This window comes from Mirounga angustirostris, unplaced genomic scaffold (assembly GCF_029215605.1).
Source record: "Mirounga angustirostris isolate CCGP_5_RB_7025 unplaced genomic scaffold, mMirAng1.0.hap1 SCAF_2, whole genome shotgun sequence".
In the NCBI taxonomy this organism is placed as follows: Eukaryota; Metazoa; Chordata; class Mammalia; order Carnivora; family Phocidae; genus Mirounga; species Mirounga angustirostris.
In genome coordinates, this window is record NW_026991710.1 from 41,075,479 (window position 1) to 41,094,294 (window position 18,816).

At 43.0% G+C, this 18,816-nt stretch overlaps 1 protein-coding gene across 8 annotated transcripts in view; it reads left to right on the forward strand.

The window, feature by feature from the left end:
* The first annotated feature begins 107 nt into the window (after positions 1 to 107).
* SPATA18 (spermatogenesis associated 18) overlaps positions 108 to 18,816 on the forward strand; it is a 46,646-nt gene continuing 27,937 nt past the window's right edge. For 4 of the 8 annotated variants that reach the window (XR_006791827.3, XM_064584470.1, XM_064584475.1 and 1 more), the window contains exons 1-3: positions 108 to 785; positions 5,777 to 5,905; positions 8,254 to 9,181. Coding sequence is in view for 7 of the 8 variants with exons in the window: in XM_064584470.1 (XP_064440540.1) it covers positions 9,095 to 9,181 (87 nt within the window). In the remaining variant the exon portion in view is untranslated. Of the gene's footprint in view, positions 786 to 5,702; positions 5,906 to 7,740; positions 9,182 to 18,816 lie in introns of those variants that run through there. The other 4 variants (XM_064584473.1, XM_064584472.1, XM_064584471.1 and 1 more) reach the window with 4 other exon arrangements.

Sequence of the window (18,816 nt, forward strand, 5' to 3'; positions counted from 1 at the left end):
CCCGCCCGGGGGAAGGGAGGTTCCGTGTGCGCGGGGGCGGGGGGTTCGCCGCCCCTGCGTCCAGCGCTGTGGCCTCGGGGCGCGCCTTGCCGCGCGCCGGTGTCCACGCGAGCTCCGGCCGCCTCTGGATTCTCCCGAAAGGGCGCTTCAGAAGAGGGCGACGCCTCTCCCTTCGCCCTCCGTTCCCATCACGGAGGGCTGGTGCGGTCCCGAGCTGTGACGTCCTCCTTGCATCATGGGCCGGGGTCTCCCTGGCCAGGGTGGCAAGGGGCGCTTTGGAGAGCACTTAGGGACAGGGGTGGTGACAGTGTGCGTGGAAGTTAACACGTTGCCAGTTAGCCTGCTAAAATCTGGGAAACTGAGAGGCCTCAAGGAGGACGTAAAAGTGCTTTAGGGATGCTTCTTGACTTTGGAGGGCCTGTGAAGTCTGATGCTTTCTTCTGTGGTATTGGGGGTGGGTTTTCCATTTAGTATTGGAGACAGTGTTGTCGATATACGTCGTGGGGAACCCAACCTAACAGATACTCACTGCACACCGGGAATGTGCCGCCCAAATGTACAAGTAACTTGAATACACATTCCTTGTTCCTTGTTGTCAATAGAATCCAACGCTCTTTGTAGTTTTTCGGTTTTTGTTTTCAGGGCAGTGAAACTGAGGTGTAAGAACTGTTCCTCAGGTAGCTGAAACCACTTCTAGAAAGCACCTTTGGGCCCCAGCGCTACCTAAGTCAGCAGGAAACCGCAAAGAGACCAGCTGGCAAAAGCTTTCTTTCTCTAGGAACCAGGTCAGTTTTGCTTTTTTTTGATGACTGGGGCTGTTATTTCATGGCTCTGCCTGCTTTCCATCAGAACATTGCTGTGAAGTTGAAATTAGATGATCTGTTGCATAAGAAATCCCTCATAAACTTTCCCCTTCTCTCTGGATTTTGGCTAATGTCAGTAGCTCACTGGTCATCAATCTCTATATTTAATCTTCTTTCCCAAATGCTAGAACCACTGACTCACATCTCTATGCTCAGTGCTGCTAGGATCTCTAGGACAAACCTGCATCTTAACCAGGACAACTGCAAATTGTAGCCCAAAGTGTTGGAGTCAGCAGTAAGTCTGTTAATGGCTCTGGTTCCATTTATCAACTCAGATAACTGGGCTTTTGACTGATCCTCAGTTCCTGTCTCTAGTTCTGGTCCTTACTTCCTATGCTTTGCCTCTTTTTCCTTTGCTTGGAAAGAGCTTCTCTTTTTCTCTCTGGCAAGCACTCTATTCATCCTCCTAAAATCCATCCAAATGTCACATTCTCTCTAAAGCCTTCCCAGGCTCCCACAGGCAGTTTTTAGCTGGTCTATCCCTTAACTCTGCTCTGTCTTTTGTAGTACATCATGTTGCGTTGTATTTTATCTTGTTTACTTGTCCGATGTCACCTGAAAGATGGGCTCCCTGCTCAGTGGGGAGTCTGCTTCTCCCTCTGACCCTCCCCCCTCTCATGCTCTCTCTCTATCTCATTCTCTCTCAAATAAACAAATAAAATCTTAAAAAAAAAAAAAAATCTTTCCTCCCCAATCTGCTCTTTGGGTGTTCCCTTAATGTATGACACCACCATCCAGTCAGAAACCTTCAAAGTCATTCTATACTCTTTGTAGTGTGATCTTTCTAAAAATACAAACCCAATCGTGACACTCTTCATCCTGAACTTGAAAATCCTCCAATAACTTTCACAATGAGAATTCTTTATATTAGCACATAAAGTTCTGTACTTTCTGGTCCCTGTCTACCTCTTTTTTAGCCTCATTCCCTGCCCCTTCTACAAACTCATCCTACACTCCATCCTATACTACCATGTGTGGTATTTGCAGTTCCCATCTGTTTGCCTGAATGCATCAAGTTCTTAATGTCTCTGTGCTTTTGCAGATGTGGCTATTTCTCTATTTTATCTGGCAATTCTCCTCCTTGTCCACCAAAACTCAGCTCAAGGGATATTTCTTCTGGGAAGCCCTTCTTAATTTTTTTTCCTCATCACAAATTTCTGATTTCTGTGGCCCCCAGTAATTGCTATTGCACTGATTTGCTATGATGACCTTTTGATACTTAATAATACACTATCTTGTGTTATTTTACTTTTCATGCACGTATAGTTTGCTCCAGAGTAGACTGTAAGTTCATTACAAAGCAGGGGGAATGTGTTACAACTTCTGTGCTCCTGAAAGTACTGGGAACCAAGTAAATAATAGGTACTTAATAACTGATGAATGGGGCACCTGGGTGGCTCAGTTGATTAAGCGACTGCCTTCGGCTCAGGTCATGATCCTGGAGTCCCTGGATCGAGTCCCGCATCGGGCTCCCCACTTCTCCCTCTGACCCTCCCCCCTCTCATGTGCTTGCTCTCTCTCATTCTCTCTCTCTCAAATAAATAAATAAATAAAAATCTTTAAAAAAAAATAACTGATGAATGAATATTGGATTAATTTTCTTCTGTTGGGTAAAAAATATTACCGACATCTAAGTGTCTCTGACAGATGTCCACTGTAATGCTCACTCATGCATTACTCCAGAGAAGAACCTCATTAACTCTCAAATTTGTGTCTCGTATGCATTCTTTCTGGGTCCATCACTGCTCCAAATTTCACCTCTCGGAGCATCAATATGATATAAAAAAGAGACTCAAACATATCATTTTTCTGTTTACAGCTCTTTGCTGCTTCCCCACCGCCTACAAAATCATGATCAACTTCTTTAGCCTGATATACAAGACTTATCACAGTTGAACCCAGGACTATCTTCACAGTCTTGTCTCTGATTCCCTGAATACCCTACAGTCACCCTGGACTAGCATTCATCATTCTCTGCCTGTCCATGCAATTTCATGCCTCTTTGCTACTGTCCATTTTGTTCCATCATCTCTTCTCTTCCTGGTGAAACTCCTCTCCATCCTTTCAGATCTGGCTCTAAATGTCACTCTCTTCTACAACTTCCTTTGGTCCTTTCTTCAGGGAGCTGGATGAGGAAGTAAGGGAAGGATCAGTCAGTATTTCCATAGAATTTTATATTTACTATTGTAACTTGTCACATTGATCTATGGTTACATATCTCTCTTCTGAATAGATTGTGAGATGCTAGGGAGCAGAGACCAAGTCTAATCCTGCCTTATGATTAGGGCAGATGTTTCTGTCACCTAGAAATTCAGTCAATGTTTATCAAATGTGATGAAAAAACCTATTTCAACATCCTTTATTTTAGGGACTGCCCTCGTGTGTCCCAGGTCCTCTCCTGGGATGTTTAAGGACATCTTATGGTGTAGATCACACCCAATATACATTTGCAACACCTTAATGTATCCTAAGAGCACCCTTCGATGGCCATTTTCAGAGCCAAGTATTTGCCATTGCATTTAGCTAGCGGAACTGAAAACATTGAGGGCAAGCATGCCTCAATATTCCATCACAATGGTAATGAAAACCTGTGTTGTGATAGGAGGGTTATCTATGGCTCTCAAAAATCACACTAAATTGGCTCCCCCCTTCTAATCTGTGTTTGCTACAAAAGCTCTATAGTTTATTTAGGTGCTAAGGTGATACAGTTGTGATAGATTAAAATTTTCCTCTTGTTTGTGTCGCGTAACCAAGAAGAGGCATGAAATAATTTTACAGAAACATTCTGAACTGTTGCTGTGAGCAGGAAATGCTTATTGGCACGACACAGGAAACAGGATCCCTGCTTTCTCTGTGGTGGGGGAGCCTGCCTTCAGCTCAGATCCCAACCAATTGGTTCTTTCTCCAATGGGCAGTGGGTTTTTGTTTTTGTTTTTTTTTGTCTTTTAAAATATTTTCCTTACCTGCAATGTAGCTGAGAATAAAAAGGACCTAATGAAGCTGATAAAATGAGTATAGGGAGCCCTTAGACTAGAGAACATGAAGTACATGGACAAATGTGTGTTTTGCTACCTGTGAATGGAGACAAAGCACCTCAGCAAGACTACCAATGAAAACTGGATTTAAAGGAAGCTTCATGCAAGTGGGTGAGAAAAGGTTAAAAGATTTTCTTCAGATGGCACTAGGCCCTACCCTAAAGAAGGTCCTAACACAGACAGCTGTGGGACGAGAATAGCACAGCTCACAGAAGAGGATCAGGGGCGCCTGTAAAAGCATCCAGGCCACAGCTGAACAGAATATTCTTTTCAGCCATACTGGCTAAGGGTGGGCAACTGTCCTTAGTGAGGAAGAACTGAAAATGATGATGAGGATTCCACTGTATATCCTTGCAGTTTGTTGTATGTATTTATGTTTAGTGCAGCATGGAACTCCGTACAAACACACCTCTCACTACAGTGAGTGGGTTCAGTGAATCTTTTGTTGGCTTCTTAAAATCCCCAACTAAAAATCTCCCCAGTTGACCAATACAGGTAAAATTTAGAGTTAAGGACTCTAAAATTAAGCACTTTTCCTATTCCATCCAGACGTTTGTCACGTGACACTTCTCTAGAACAAGTGGCTCCTGGCTGGGTGGTAGAATTATGACGCCATAAGAACCACCAACTGGCTATTAAAACTTTGCTTTCTTTTGCCTCAACAGGATTATGACATCAGATATAAAGCAGCCAATCGTCTCCTCCCTCCCTTCCTTCTTTCCTTTTTTCTTTCTTTCACTTTTTATTAACAATTTGGCTCAGCAAACTTTTTTTTTTTTTTTTAAAGATTTTATTTATTTGACAGAGCAGGGAGCCTGATGCAGGACTCGATTCCCAGGACCCTGGGATCAGGACCTGAGCCAAAGGCAGATGTTTAACAGACCGAGCCTCCCAGACACCCCAAGTTCAACAAGCTTTTATAGAGGGCCTAGAATGAGTCAGCTGCTATGCTGAGGAAAGCTAAATAAACCTCTCTCCCTTTCTTCAAGAAGCTCACAAGCTCACAGGAGGCAGACAAATAAGTTTAATATAGTGTGATAACTGCAACAATATGAATGTGTCCAAAAGTGAAAGAGAGAAAGCATAAAGAAGAGCAGGGATGAGCTCTGAGAGCCAGGGGGGCGGGAGGAGTTAGGAAGATTTTGTCAATTTCAGTTGGGCTTAAATTTATTAAAAGTGCAACTACAGAGAAACCCCTTGCTTATGTCCTGGAGGTTAGGTGTATTAGTTATTCCAGCAAGCCTGCAGAATAAATTGTACTCAAGAAAAATGCTCTACTTTTGGTGATTGACTAATGGTCTCAGAATCAAGACTCGATGCAAGCTGAACTGTGAACCAAAAATTGAAAATAAGGTGATGGTTGAGAAATAAATTGAAATAAAGGGCAAGATTTGCTCAATCTGAACCATAACCAGTATGTTAAAAAGAAACAAACAGAACAACCAGCATTAAAGAATGTCAGAACTGCAAGAGATCTTAGAGCTGATCTAGTCTATGCTTTTCATTATGTAGGTGGAAAAAATTGAAGCTCAGGGTGATTAAAAACTTATGTAAAGTCACCAGAAGCCACTGATTGGCAGAGGGTAAGATAGAGTGTCCATCATGATCCAAGTTTATTGTTCTTTCAACTTCTTCAACATGCCTGATAGTGTACCATGCAAGAAAAATTTGATTTTATCTTTTCTTTCCAAATAATTGCCTAGTGATAATATCCTAAAATAATCAAATTGAGACAAAATTAAAATGCTGTCCAAATAGAGCATTTACTAATCTGATGTTTTCTTCCGTATGTATAAAAACGTAGGCTTTAAAAATAGAATCTCAACCTTGTTGGCTGCACGCTTGTAATATGAAGCATATGGATTCTTCTTTCATCAGCAACACAGACTATTTGCACTCCAGGCTCCAGCTCTCTCTTAAATTGATTGCTATCCAGCACTCATCAAAAGCTCTGTGGAGGGGATCATTATGAAGGGCACTTACGAGGATGTCCGCTTCTTCCTACAGGTATGGAAGTTCTAAGCTTGTATCAGGTAACATCACCAGAGAGCTAAGAAATGGCATGTCAGTTGCTTGGCCCTCTCTTTGATGACATGAGTTCTAGTGTTACCCCCTTGGCATTGATCAAAGGTGACCGCAAGAAACAATCATGTCAAGATTGTTTCTATATTTTCTAAAAAAAGTGGGGGAGGTATTAAAGACACCATCATCTGTGTTGTTCTAGGCTCTTTGGAAAAGCATAAGCATATTTTGTAATTGGTACCAGGAAAAGATGTTCCATTCAAAGAAGTGGAATGTATACTTCTAAACTCAAATAATAATAATAATCATGAAAGTCATTTTCCTTTCTGTGTTGGCTTCCACAAGGTATAGATTAAATGTTAAATGAAGCTCAATCTTCATACATAGGCTTAAATTGGGGGCATATTTGCTTTTTCCACTAAAAAAGTATTTCTAATCTAACAATGATATTTTCTACAAGTCTCTTACTGTAAGTTATCTCAGATCCTCTTTTGGAAGTAGTGGGGAGTAAATAATGAATAAATATTGAGTCATTGATGACTACGCTGCTTTGTTATTGATAAACGTGTGGTTCCTGCTACACACAGCGCATGCTCAGGAGTTCTGGGGAAAACAAGAGGTACCCAAAACACTGCAGGCAATAAGGGTCTTGAATCCGGCTGTGGGGCTAGAGCATATATAGAGATAAACAATATCAGGTAGCAAATTCTAAAGTGATTTCAAAGATCCATTCTATCTTAAGACTATAAGACTATTAAATTAGTAATTTGGACATTTGGTCAAAGCACATTCTGTTTTGAATCAGCTTAATATTGTTATTTTGGCTAACATTTTTCTGAAGGTGGTAAAATTCTTTGGGTAACTCTAATTCTGAATAAGTTTTCAGAAAAGCAATCACTGTTCATGGTAGAAATTCGGAAAATCAAAAAAGTATAAAGGAGCAAATTAAAATAATATATAATCACACTTTGAGTTCATATTGTATAATATAACACAATATAGATAATTTAGTGTTCCTGCTTTTTCACTTAATACAGTGAGAATTCCTAGATAATAAATATTCTTCAGTAACAAGATTTCTATTGTACAACATTTCATTGAAGGATTTGCTCAACCATCACCTTATTGTTGGAGATTTAGATTGTTTCCAACCTAGTTATCTCTAGTAAATGTAGTACTGTGATCTACATTGTAGTAATAATGATCATGCATTTGTGAAGCACTGTGCCAAGCACTGTGTTAAACACTTCACACAAATTTTTTTATTTAGTCTCATAATAATCCTGTGAAGTAAGAACTGTTGTTCCTTGTTTATAGATAGTGTAACCAAGAAGTAGCAGTTAAAGAGCCCACAGCAAGGAAGAGGATTTAACTCCTAATCTAACATAAGCAAATATTCCAACTTGTTTTTTATGAATAAGTAAAGAGGACTGCTCAAAGATTCCAACTGCCTATTGAAATATGCAATTATTGGCTCCAAATTAAGAAATCTGTGGGATTTTTCTCCATTCCCTTCCTCCCTCTTTACATATTTTTTAAAGGAAGGAAGTGTCTAATGAATATTTAGTGGGCTTTTTTGTTTTTTCTTTTACTTTAGTAATTATTACTCTACTATGATAAAATGGTTATGTACCCTTATGGTCCTTATTGTTCCTTTTGTTTTTATTGAGATACAAGTGACATATAACATTATATTAGTTTCAGGTGTACAATGAAATGATTCAGTATTTGCATATATTGTGAAATGACCAACACAATAAATCTCGTTAGCATCCATCACTACACATAGTCACAAATTTTTTCCCTTGTGATGAGAACTTCTATAGTTCTTATTTTGTAGTCTACACAAGATAGTAGCAACCCAGGCTCCAGAAAGCAGCCTCTCATTTTTATTGGAGGACAGAAAACCACTGTAATTAAGAGAAACAAGAAAAAAAAAAAAAGCGGTGGTATAATTTTGAATATTACCATATTTGGACATGTGCAATGTTCATACATTTTCAAGTACCTAAAGAAATGGAACTGAGTTAAACTAGCTAGCTAGCTCGCTGAGAGGCGGGGCTCCACTCCTGCTGTTTTAATGACTAGATAAGAATGATTTGCAATCAGCTCATCATTTGATGCATATAAAATAAGGGCTTCTAAAGTGCTTAATGATGGTTGAAATTGTTTCATTTCTTAAGCAGTTTAAACTACCGCTGTGGCTTAATGCACCCTTTTGAAAGAGCGCCAAACCGGGTCTGAACTTCCACAAAGTTTCAGTCGGAGAATGAGAATTAACTGAAACTTTAGAGCGCTCAATGATTCTAAAACCATACCACATCTTGTCTAAGCCCGAGGACTAACTTTGGTTTGTGAACGTCCTGGAGCTTCCGATCTCCTGACTTGGGCACCCACCGAATCCCAAGTGTTACAAATGAAGCACTGAAGGCCTGAGAAGTTAGGGAATAAAGGAAGGCGCCAAGGAGGGGCTTACCTCCTGCCTAACCCAACGGTCAGCGGAGAAGCAACCTTGGCTCTTTCAGGCTAGAGGCCTCGGGATGGATGCCCGGCATCCCGCACTGAGGGTGAGTCTCGCTCCATCAAGGGACGGAGTGGCGGCCGTCGGCAGTCTCAGCCCCTCCGCTCCCGGCCCCATCCGGAGTGTCAGGGGCCTTGGGCGGCCTCGCCTTCGGCCAGCAGGAGCAGCAGGAGCAGCAGGAGCAGCAGGAGCCCCAGGAGCAGGAGCAGGAGCGGCTCCAGGGCGCGCCAGGGCGGGTGCCAGGCCCGGGGGGCGGTGGGGAGGGCGGCGGGGTGGGCGCTGGGTGGGAGTAGCGGGCGCGGCCGGCCGCAGGGGCGGGCGTTGCCAAGGCGCGCGCGGTGCGCGTCGCTAGCGGCCGCCCGCGCACGTCAAGATGTGTTTAATAATCGCCAGGGTATTTCTGGCTGGGGCTCCCGGCGGCCGCGGGGGAGGCGGCTGAGGCGCGGCGGCTGTGGCCCAGGGCACCTCCCCCCGGCTTCCCGAACCCTGCGCCGTCTGGCCCGAGGGGGAGGATGGCAGCGCCAGCCGCGCTCTGAGCCCCGCAGGAAAAGAACACCCTTCCCGCCACATCACCCCAGGGTCCTGCGGAGGCCACCGCCTCGTCCCCTCCACGTCTCCATCTCCCAGAGCGGGGCCGAGTGGAAGAGTGAGCGATGGCCGAAAACCTGAGGAAACTGGTCTCGAGCGAACCTTTACGACTGATGCACGACAAGCTAGAGTGCTGGCTGAGGGAGTACAACGTGAGTCCGGGGCTCGCCCTCGCTTTACTTCCTGGCAGAGCGCTCTTAGGGCTGGCTCGGGGTGGTCGCTTATCAGAGCCCCGGCCGGCGTGATTCCTCGCCGGGACCCAGGCTCCCACCCGATGGCGGGGGAGGGAGGAAGGGCACGGGTCGGCCGGTGCCCTTCCGCCCCCCACCCCCGGCGCCAGGGGGCGCTGGGGTGGCGCGGCCCGCGGAGCGCAGACTCGGAGTCCGAGCAGAGAGAGCGCCTTCCGTCCGGCGGTAACCAAGGACGCTGGAGGCCCTAGCAACGGGAAAGCCCAGAAGTCCGCCAGGGGTCCAGCCTGCTGCTTTCCCTTCCATCCCCTCGTTAGCAATCCACCTCCCTATCCCTAACTCGATTTTTTTTTTTTTTTTAAAACTACACCCTTGGTCCTGCCTCTCATCACGTCTCAGGATACTCAGGGCTTGTATCACAATGAATTTTTATAAAAATACTTCCCGGGAGTTATTACCCAGATGTCAGTGAGATGGACACTTGTCAACGTTGCGGGTTTCACTTGTGTGCTGGTCAGCATGGCAAGTAAGGCACAATTTCACACCAAGGCAGACTTCAGGAGGCCTGTTACAAGGCATTTGTAGGAAGCCAATATTCTGTCATCAAACCCATAGAGCTCTTCAAGTCTCATTAATCCCCACCCCCACTCCGGCTCGCGTTAACCTCCCCCGCACATTAAGTACAACTCAGTGTTGCATTTGCTGGGTTTGATCTGTCCGTCTTAAATAGGAGGGTCCCACTCGTACAGTGGGACAGTGAGGCAGACAGAGCTGGGCATCTGTGGACCCGGAATGAGTCCCCCCTTCCCCCACACGAAGTCCTGGGTCTGGCTCTAGATAGTACTAGCTGAATTACCTGGGGCAATTTATTTCACTTCTCTGGGTCTCAGTACCTCATCTGTTAAATAGGACAGACTCACTCAACCAGATCTCAAACTTTTTTGAATTTAAATCAGCTCGTTTCTGAAATCCTACCAGGAAAATTGCAACTGGATGCTGTCTGAGTCTCTGGGCTTTCCAGTTCACCCTTTGACCAGGGCTCCTGTGGTGGAGGGGAGCTCAAACTACACCTACAGCTTTCTCCTTGCCCCCTTTCTAGTGTTCAGTGTTTACCATCTTTGCCCACTTTTAAAGAATGAACACTGTGACTATTCCTTTCCCATTCGGATTGCAGGAAAATTAAAATTTACTTCTTTTTTTTTTAATTTTTATTTATTTATTTGACAGAGAGAGAGACAGCAAGAGCAGGAACACAAGCAGGGGGAGTGGGAGAGGGAGAAGCAGGCCTCCTGCCAAGCAGGGAGCCCTATGTGGGACTCGATCCCAGCACCCCGGGATCATGACCCGAGCCGAAGGCAGACGCCTAACGACTGAGCCACCCAGGCGCCCCAAAATTTACTTCTTACTACCTCTTATAGCATATTATTTCTTCCTTTTTCCCTTCCCCACTTCCTTCCTTCCTTCCTCCCCCCGCCCTTTCTTTCATTATTACCCCTTGGCCTGAATAAACTCTGAATGTTAAAAAGTATATTTAGTTTGGGGGTGCCTGGTTGGCTCAGTTAGTAGAGCGTGGGACTCTTCATCTCGGGGTTGTAAGTTTGAGCCCCACATTCGCTGTAGAGATTACTTAAAAAAATAAATAAGTTTTTTTTTTTTATAGAAAGTATATTCAGTTTGCCACAAGACAATGTTTAACACAAATGACATTAACATTTGACTGGATCAAATTTAATGATTGTTTTAGAAACTATTCATAAGTACTGAGAAATGCCAAAATTTATTACACTCTCCTTTCTCAGTAACAGTAGTCCCCCCCCACTCCTCTACCGTCACTGAAATCATTTCACTCTAGATTCTCTCCCCCATGCCAAGCTCCTCCCCCCACCTTCATAGAGACTGCACTCTTGGAGACCAATGCCCTTCCAAAAAATCTGTGGCCATTTCCCCATGCAATCATTTTCTTGGACTATCTAGTGTTTCTGTTACATTTGACTGTTGACACCTCCATTCTTCTAAGGCTCTAAAAATTGGTCTCCTTGCCTTACCCACTTTCCTCCTATGGCAGTTCCTTAAGACTTTAGGAATCTTCTCTTGGGCCTCCATTCTTGCTTCTCTCTTACACATATGCCCATGAATCTCATATCCATATTCAGGGCCTCTTCTCATCTGAGCTCACTTCTCCAATTACCCATTAGACATTTTCAGTTGTGCTATTGTCATCTCAAAGTCAAATCAGTCTAAAACCTATCTTAGCTGACCTCTTTCTTGACTTCACTGTCTTCATCATGACACACCCCACAACATTTTTGCCAGCTTAATCTGTTGACACCTACTTCGAAATTCACACAGAACCCTTTCACCACCTCTGCTGTAATCACCCTTGTCCACCTTCCATCATGGTTCATCTAGATTATTGTAAAAATATCTCAGAGTGATTCTTCTAAATGTCAAGTCAGATCAAGTTACTTCTCTGATAAAATCCTCAGACTTTCTGTCCCACTCAGAATAAAAGCCAAAGTTCCTGCAATGGCCATCAAAGTCCTACACAACTGTGCTCCTTTAAACTCTGACCTCATCTGTTACTCCCTTCTTCACTCTACTCCAGCAATACTGGTCTGGTTGTTCTTTCTAGAGCAAAGCTTTCCAATAGAACTTTCTATAATGGACATGTTCTATACAGGCACTGTCCAATATGGTGGCTATTTGGTACTTGAATTGTGGCAAGTACAAACTGAGGAACTGAATTTTAAATTTCATTTAAATTTAAAAAAATTAAATTTATTTAAAGTTTAATTAACTTAAATCCAAATTGTCACATATGGCTAGTGGCTACTCTATTGGGCAGAAGAGTCTAGAGCACACCAGCTGGTCTCCTGCTTCAGGGCATTTTGCACTCCCTGTTCCTCTCTGCCTGGAAAACTTTTGCCTGTGGATATTTCAGTAAGATATCAACATCTTTGCTTTCTCTCCTCCTTCAAGTCTTTGCTTAAATGTCACCTTCCCAGGAGAGACCATTCTGTTTACAATTGCCATTTCCTATCCCTGCCCCTGGCACTCACTGTGTCCCTTCTCTGCTTTGTTTCTTCTGTAATAGCTACATCTTCTAATTTTTACTTATTCTTTCATTGTCAATCTTTCCTCTCTCCTTCCCACTAAAATGTAAGCTCCAGAGGGCAGAGATTTCTCCCTTTCTCTGCTCATCTCTGTATTCCCAGCACTTAGAATAATGCTTGCCTCCTAGTAGTTGCTCAATAAATACTGACTGATTGAATGCTACCACCATTCTCCTAGATACCCGGGTTCTTGGACTCATTTGTCTTCTTAAAACCTCATATCCAGTGTAGAATTAAAGATGATCCCCAAGTATCTTTAATTCAGCCTTTGTTAAAATTGAATAAAAAACCCAAGATTTCCAAGTAGGGGCACAATTGAGAGGATGCAAGTGTTTTTAATAGTTTTTTGTGTGTGTGGTGTGTGTGTGTGTGTAGCTAAAGAGAGAGGATAAGAAAATATATACCACCTACCAAAATTAAGGTTACCTCTAGACTTATTCAGTATCTTGTCACATAGAGTGTGGGTTTTGGTCAATGGCTAAGAGCTTCCCTGTAATACCGCAAGTTCGTTTTACTAGTTCTGAGGACTTTTTCCTTGAGGCCTTAAGATGAAGAATAGTCATTGTAGCAAACTACATTTATTAAAATGTTGGTTGTAGAGGTTTGTTCATTAAAAGCTTTTAATTATGTTTGCTATGGAAAGTTGATTTTGCTGACTGTGACCACATTGATTTAGTTCTAATTAACTCAAGCAAAATAAAAGGCCATAAATACCACTCTAGAATTAAGAATGGGATTAAAGTTCCCCTTGGGAAACAGTTATTTTCAGTGAAAAAGATCAATGACTTGAACAGACTAGTTCTAAAACACAATGCAAAAATTTCATTTTCCTTCAAACTAGCCATTATTGGGATGAACAGTTAGATCCTAGTTAATTTTTCTTCTTTCATATAATTTCCTTCATATGGATTCCCATTTCCTCTGCCTTAATCTGTCCATCACCACTCTTTTCATTGGGTCCTATGTATGTGGTCAGACACAGTACATTTTTTAAAAATGTAATTTTCTGCCCCAAAGCCTTTGGTTTTTATTTGTTGGCTCGCTTTTAATCTTACGACATCTAGCAATCTTATGGGCCCTATGCAAAACCACTACTTGCTTAATTTTTTAAAGATTTATTTATTTAAAACAATTCCAAGAAGGGATATTTTTCAAAACCCCACTAGAGAAACACAATAAAAACAACAGCAAACATTGCCAATTCACTTTCTTTTAGTTATTAAAGAGAAGCTGAATTATTGTATTACTTGGTCTTTAAAACTTGGATTCCATTGGCTGTTCAAGGACAGCTTGGTACAAACTTTTAACTTTCAGAATTGTTTTTCCTCCTCAGTGGTTACTGAGACTGTTGGTGAAAGAACCATAGAAAATCTCTCCTTGTTCAACCAAGAACTGAGCCAATTATTAAGAGCTTAATAATTCACTCAATAAATCGTTATTTAGCTTCTGCTATGTGTGAAGGTTTGGCCTAGACATTCTATATTTACACTTTGGGCAGTGTGCCTTTATTGATTAACTTACTCATTCAACAAAAGATTTTTTCAGAGTTTATGATATGACTGTGCTAGATGCTGGGAATAGAAATATCAGCTTCATCTTAATGATAAACTTCCAGTCAGAGATGCAGACGAAGGGTAGAGGAAAGAGCATGTGTAAAAAGTGGGGAGGCAGGAAGAAGCTGGCCTATTTGGGGGCCTATGAATGGTTCTAGGCAGGGAGAGGAAGTGAGATGGGGCTGAGGAGGTGGGGCGGTTGGGGCCAGAGGGTAGAAGCTTTGGGTGGTGTGTTAAGGAGTTTGGGTATTATCCCCAGGGGGCAATGGGGGGTGGGACTAAAAGCATCACGCAATGAGGAGACATGTAAACAAGGTCAGACTCTGAGAATGGTCCTTCAGGTAAGAGTATGCTGCCCCAAAGGCCCCCAATTGATCATGAACCATCTGTGTGGTCCTCTCGGTCAACTCTGCAAAAGGGTCAAATAACCACCTATGCAGAACAGAATTAGGTCTCATGACCTAATTACTTCACAGAGATGTTAAGATGAGAAATTAACCTCCTTCCAATGTTAGCAGTACCTGGAGAAGGTCAGCTCTGGGCTGAAACTCTCTTCCTCCTGAGATGCTTTTGTTTCCACCCAGAATCTTGTGGACTAGGGAGCTACCTTTGGTCAGATGCTTTGCGATTTATTACTTTTTAAAATGTACTGTATGTAATTATAGGAGCAAATGGTAAGAACTTACCATTCCCTTGATAACCCCATCCCTAAGATAGGATAGGATTCCATTTCTTGAAGTATCATTATAGACCCCAGGACATGACGATCTGGAAACTTTTGATTAGCTGATATGTGAGTGGGGATGCTAGGGAGAGCTCATAACACTTCCTCTTGCATTACTCTCCTCTTACGTTATAGAAATCTGCCCTTACAAGTGAAAAGAGCATATTCAATATGGGTACATAAAAAGGAGCTCTCAAAGAGGTATCCCTCTGTTTTAGGATAATCTTCGTGTTGAAATAGACGTTGCCTCTATGACAAAATGTCCCTGATTCTCAGTACAAAAGGGTTGTTGTGGTTGCTATGGTGTCCTCAAACAGACTCGTTGGCTGCCTTTTCTCTCCCCCACAGTCAATACACTTCCACATTCCTGAGGGTTCAGTCTAGTTAATTCACAGAAAACATTTTTTCTTCCCTTTATCTCCTTACAGTATACTAAGCTGCAGTAATGAATATAACTCCAAATCTTACTTTCCAAACTTACACGGAAGAGATTTCTCATTCATGCAAAGTGATGGCAACTCTCTCCGTCATTGGCTCAGGTTCAGGTGGCCCCCGCCTGGTGGCATGGTCATCTCATCACGGGACCTCAGAGGTCCGCTGGGGAAGAGAGGGAGAGCACTTAAATTATACACAGCACTTTCACTCATCTTCCCTAGGGATTGTTACGTGGCTCCCATCTACTTGTAAAGGAGCCTGAGGCATGGAAAGCACGTGGAATATTTAATTAGTGCTACCGTTTCTGCCACAACTACTAATGACAAATTCATGGCTAGGAAAGAAGTTAACAAGTGGTTAAGGCAGATTATTCTATCTTTAACAGAGGGGTTATCAACTTTTAAATTTTCCTTCTTAGTTTCATCTTAGACAAACTTGCTAATGGAAACATCATCATTGTTTAATACTTAAGGAAAAATCATTAATGAAAGAAACCTGATAGAAATATTAACTTCAGGTCAAGATGCTGAAATCCGGTGGAGAGATCTAAATAGAAGCTTTTGCTAAGTAAGATGTTGGGGTATATATAAGCCTACTTTTCTGAAATCTAAAGTTCAGTATTTTGGTTTTAAAAACATTGTTGTGGAGGTGGCGGTGTTCTGGCAAAGTCAGCCATGCTGTAGAACAGAGGGTTGATTTTGGAAACTGAGCCACGTGAAGGGCTGCCCCCTGTCTCCATCATGCCTCACAAATGGGTTCATCACATCAGGATTCTACCTTTAAATATCTGTCAAATACCACCCACTTTCCCCCTCTAGCTACCATTGCTCTTATTCAAGCTCCTATCATTTCTTACATGTGTGGGAAAATCTAGGGTAAGTTAGGGCAGATCCCAAGCGAACGTTGTTGCAGAAATACTTGCAAGACTCACAGGCATAGGAGCTTCATGCTGTCCAGAGAACTCTGCCTTGGACCGAACTCACAGTATTTTTATAACCATCATGGTTACAAAAGGAGGCTAGTAGCCTGTCTCTGTTGCACAGGGATTGGTGGCTATAAAAGGACACGTTTTGTTAACAATGCCGGTAGTTCTATTCCTGAATATTCTACTCCTTTCTGTTACCTCTCACTTTCCTATCGGCATGAAGGATAAGAATAAGTTTGGGGGCACCTGGGTGGCTCAGTTGCTAAGCGTCTGCCTTTGGCTCAGGTCATGGTTCCAGGATCCTGGGATTGAGCCCCGCATCAGGCTCCCTGCTCGGCAGGAAGCCTGCTTTTCCCTCTCCCACTCCCCCTGCTTGTGTTCCCTCTCTCGCTGTATCTCTCTCTGTCAAATAAATAAATAAAAACTAAAAAAAAAAAAAAGGATAAGTTTGAAGTTTACTTAAGTTCCACAATTATAACATGGCATATTCCTATTGATTTCCCTGCCTTCCTCCATGCCCACCTCTAAGCCAATATTTACTTAGCCATTTGCAAGATCGTTTTTGTGGCTTCTCACTGCCCATAGCAGAGATTCTCAACATGGACAAAGCACTGTTCTCTAGGATAGTGCTTTAAAAACTCACCACAGAAATCTATGCATTTTACTTCACAACATAGCACACCTACATTCTTCTATACATATTACTGAAGCAAAGGTTTCTTGAGTAATTCTTATCTTTAGTAATTGTGATACACTCCTTTTCTCTTTCATTAAATTTTTTTAAGGGGGGGTACCGGTTGAGATTCATTAAATTGATCTCACTTCCCACGAATGCTGTGGTTCTCAGTTTTGGTTGCACATAAGAATCATTTAGAAAACTTAAAAACAATTTTCAGTGCTCAGGCCCCACACTAGAGCAATTAGAATCACAGAGCTCCTCAGGTGAAGGCCTTCCTAAATCTTGGCTCCTCACCATTTCCTCCTTTGAGCCTCACCTGGGAGATCTAGACCTACTTTTCTTATAGCAAGTCGTTCTGGTTTTGCATTTATTTGCATGTTTATCTTGGACTATAAATTCCTTGAGGGCAAGAAGCTGTATCTTACCCATCATGGTACCCCTAGCATGCAGCACACAGTAGCCTTGTCCATAAGCATGTGCTGAGAGCCTAAAGGCATAAGTGAAGCAGAGCATAAACCATCTCCTTCTCTGGCTTCCTGCTTCTTTACCTTCCTTCCTGGCTGTGCTCTTATTTCTCACTGCTCTTGTTTTGTTTTCATTTACTGGCCCTTCTTCCTCAGCCCACTTCTGAAATAGCAAAACCGCCCTCTGCCCTGCCCTTTGCCGTCTCCCAGCCTGGGGATCTCGTCTGTGCATATGGCTGCCGCACTCTCCATCAGCTGAAGGCTGACAGAGCCACGCCCCCAGCCCCCACCTCTCTGCTGAGATCCAGAGTCTTCTCCTTCTGCTCTTGGGATAGGGCCATGGTTGAGAGCCTGGCTCCATGTCAAAAGCTGCAGGAACAGGCTTAGTTTCTGGCTCAATCACCTTTTCTCCAACTTGCTTAAGATCTTGGTTTTCTTCATTGGTGAATTAGGGATGACGGGTGGTTATCCAGTTGGTAGGGTTATTCTGAGGATTAAATGAAACTATTTAAAGCTCTTGGCACAGGGTTTGGCTGGCACAAAGTTAAGTGCTCGATAATTGTTAGGTACTATTACTAGACAGCTCTATCTGAAGGTCCTGCGGATCCCCTACATTGTCTGAAAACAGCACCATCCCTCTGACACCTGTTTTCTGTTTCCAAACCTTCAGGCATCCTCCTCAGGTAATGCTAGAACCAGTGGCTGACACAGATGTGATTTAGGGCTGCACAGGGCCTTCAGGGGACCCTTGGCATCTCCACAGCCTTCAGCATCTCTCAGTCAGACGGTTACAACAACCCTTCTTCCCACCAGGCTCACTCTCTTATCTGAACCCTATGTGGTCGGCTTCTGCCAGAGTGATTTTCATAAAACGCAAAGTAAATCGGATCACATCGCCACTCTCCTCCACTGCTCACTGCTTTGCTCCTTCCCCAGCTCACTACCCACTGAGAGCACTTAATAAACTCTAAGGTAACTATTAATCCTCTGTGTGTCTCCCATTTTCCAACCCTCTTCCCCAGCTGGTGAGTTCACTGACAGTAGGCAACTTTTAATTTTTTCTTCCTTTTTTTTAAAAAAAGATTTTATTCACTTGAGAGCAAGAGAGAGAGTACAGAGGGAGAGGGAGAAGAAGACTCCCCGCTGAGCAGGGAGCCCGATGTGGTGCTGGATCCCAGGACCCCGAGATCATGACCTGAGCCAAAGGCAGACGCTTAACCAACTGAGCCACCCAGGCACCACTAATTTTTTCAATGTAGTTTTATTTCCTGAGCTACCAGCCCAAGGCCTTACAAATAGTAGGAACTCAATGATTTATGAATGAAGGAACTTTGGAATTAGGAGACAGTATAATTAGGTCATATCTTTGCTTGATTTATTTGGTGTGAGTGACTGTTTGGTAGAAGAACATGACTCCATTGCAAGTTGAGCATCTTGTGTGATGCTTTGTGTTAGAAGTTGCAGCATGTTGTAACAGGTCTCGGGAACAGGAACTGTCTTACACTGTGTATTGTCTTCTGTTGTTTAAATTGTGTGTACAAACCCACTTAACAAACATTCCTTTAGGTACTTCCTTTGTACCAGGCCCTGGGCAAGGCATAGAAGCAAATGGTAATAATACTACAATAATGCTTCTAATTATTCTGTCCCTCCTCTATTCTGTACCTAAGTTGGCTCATGAGATCAACCACCTCCTGAATATGAGT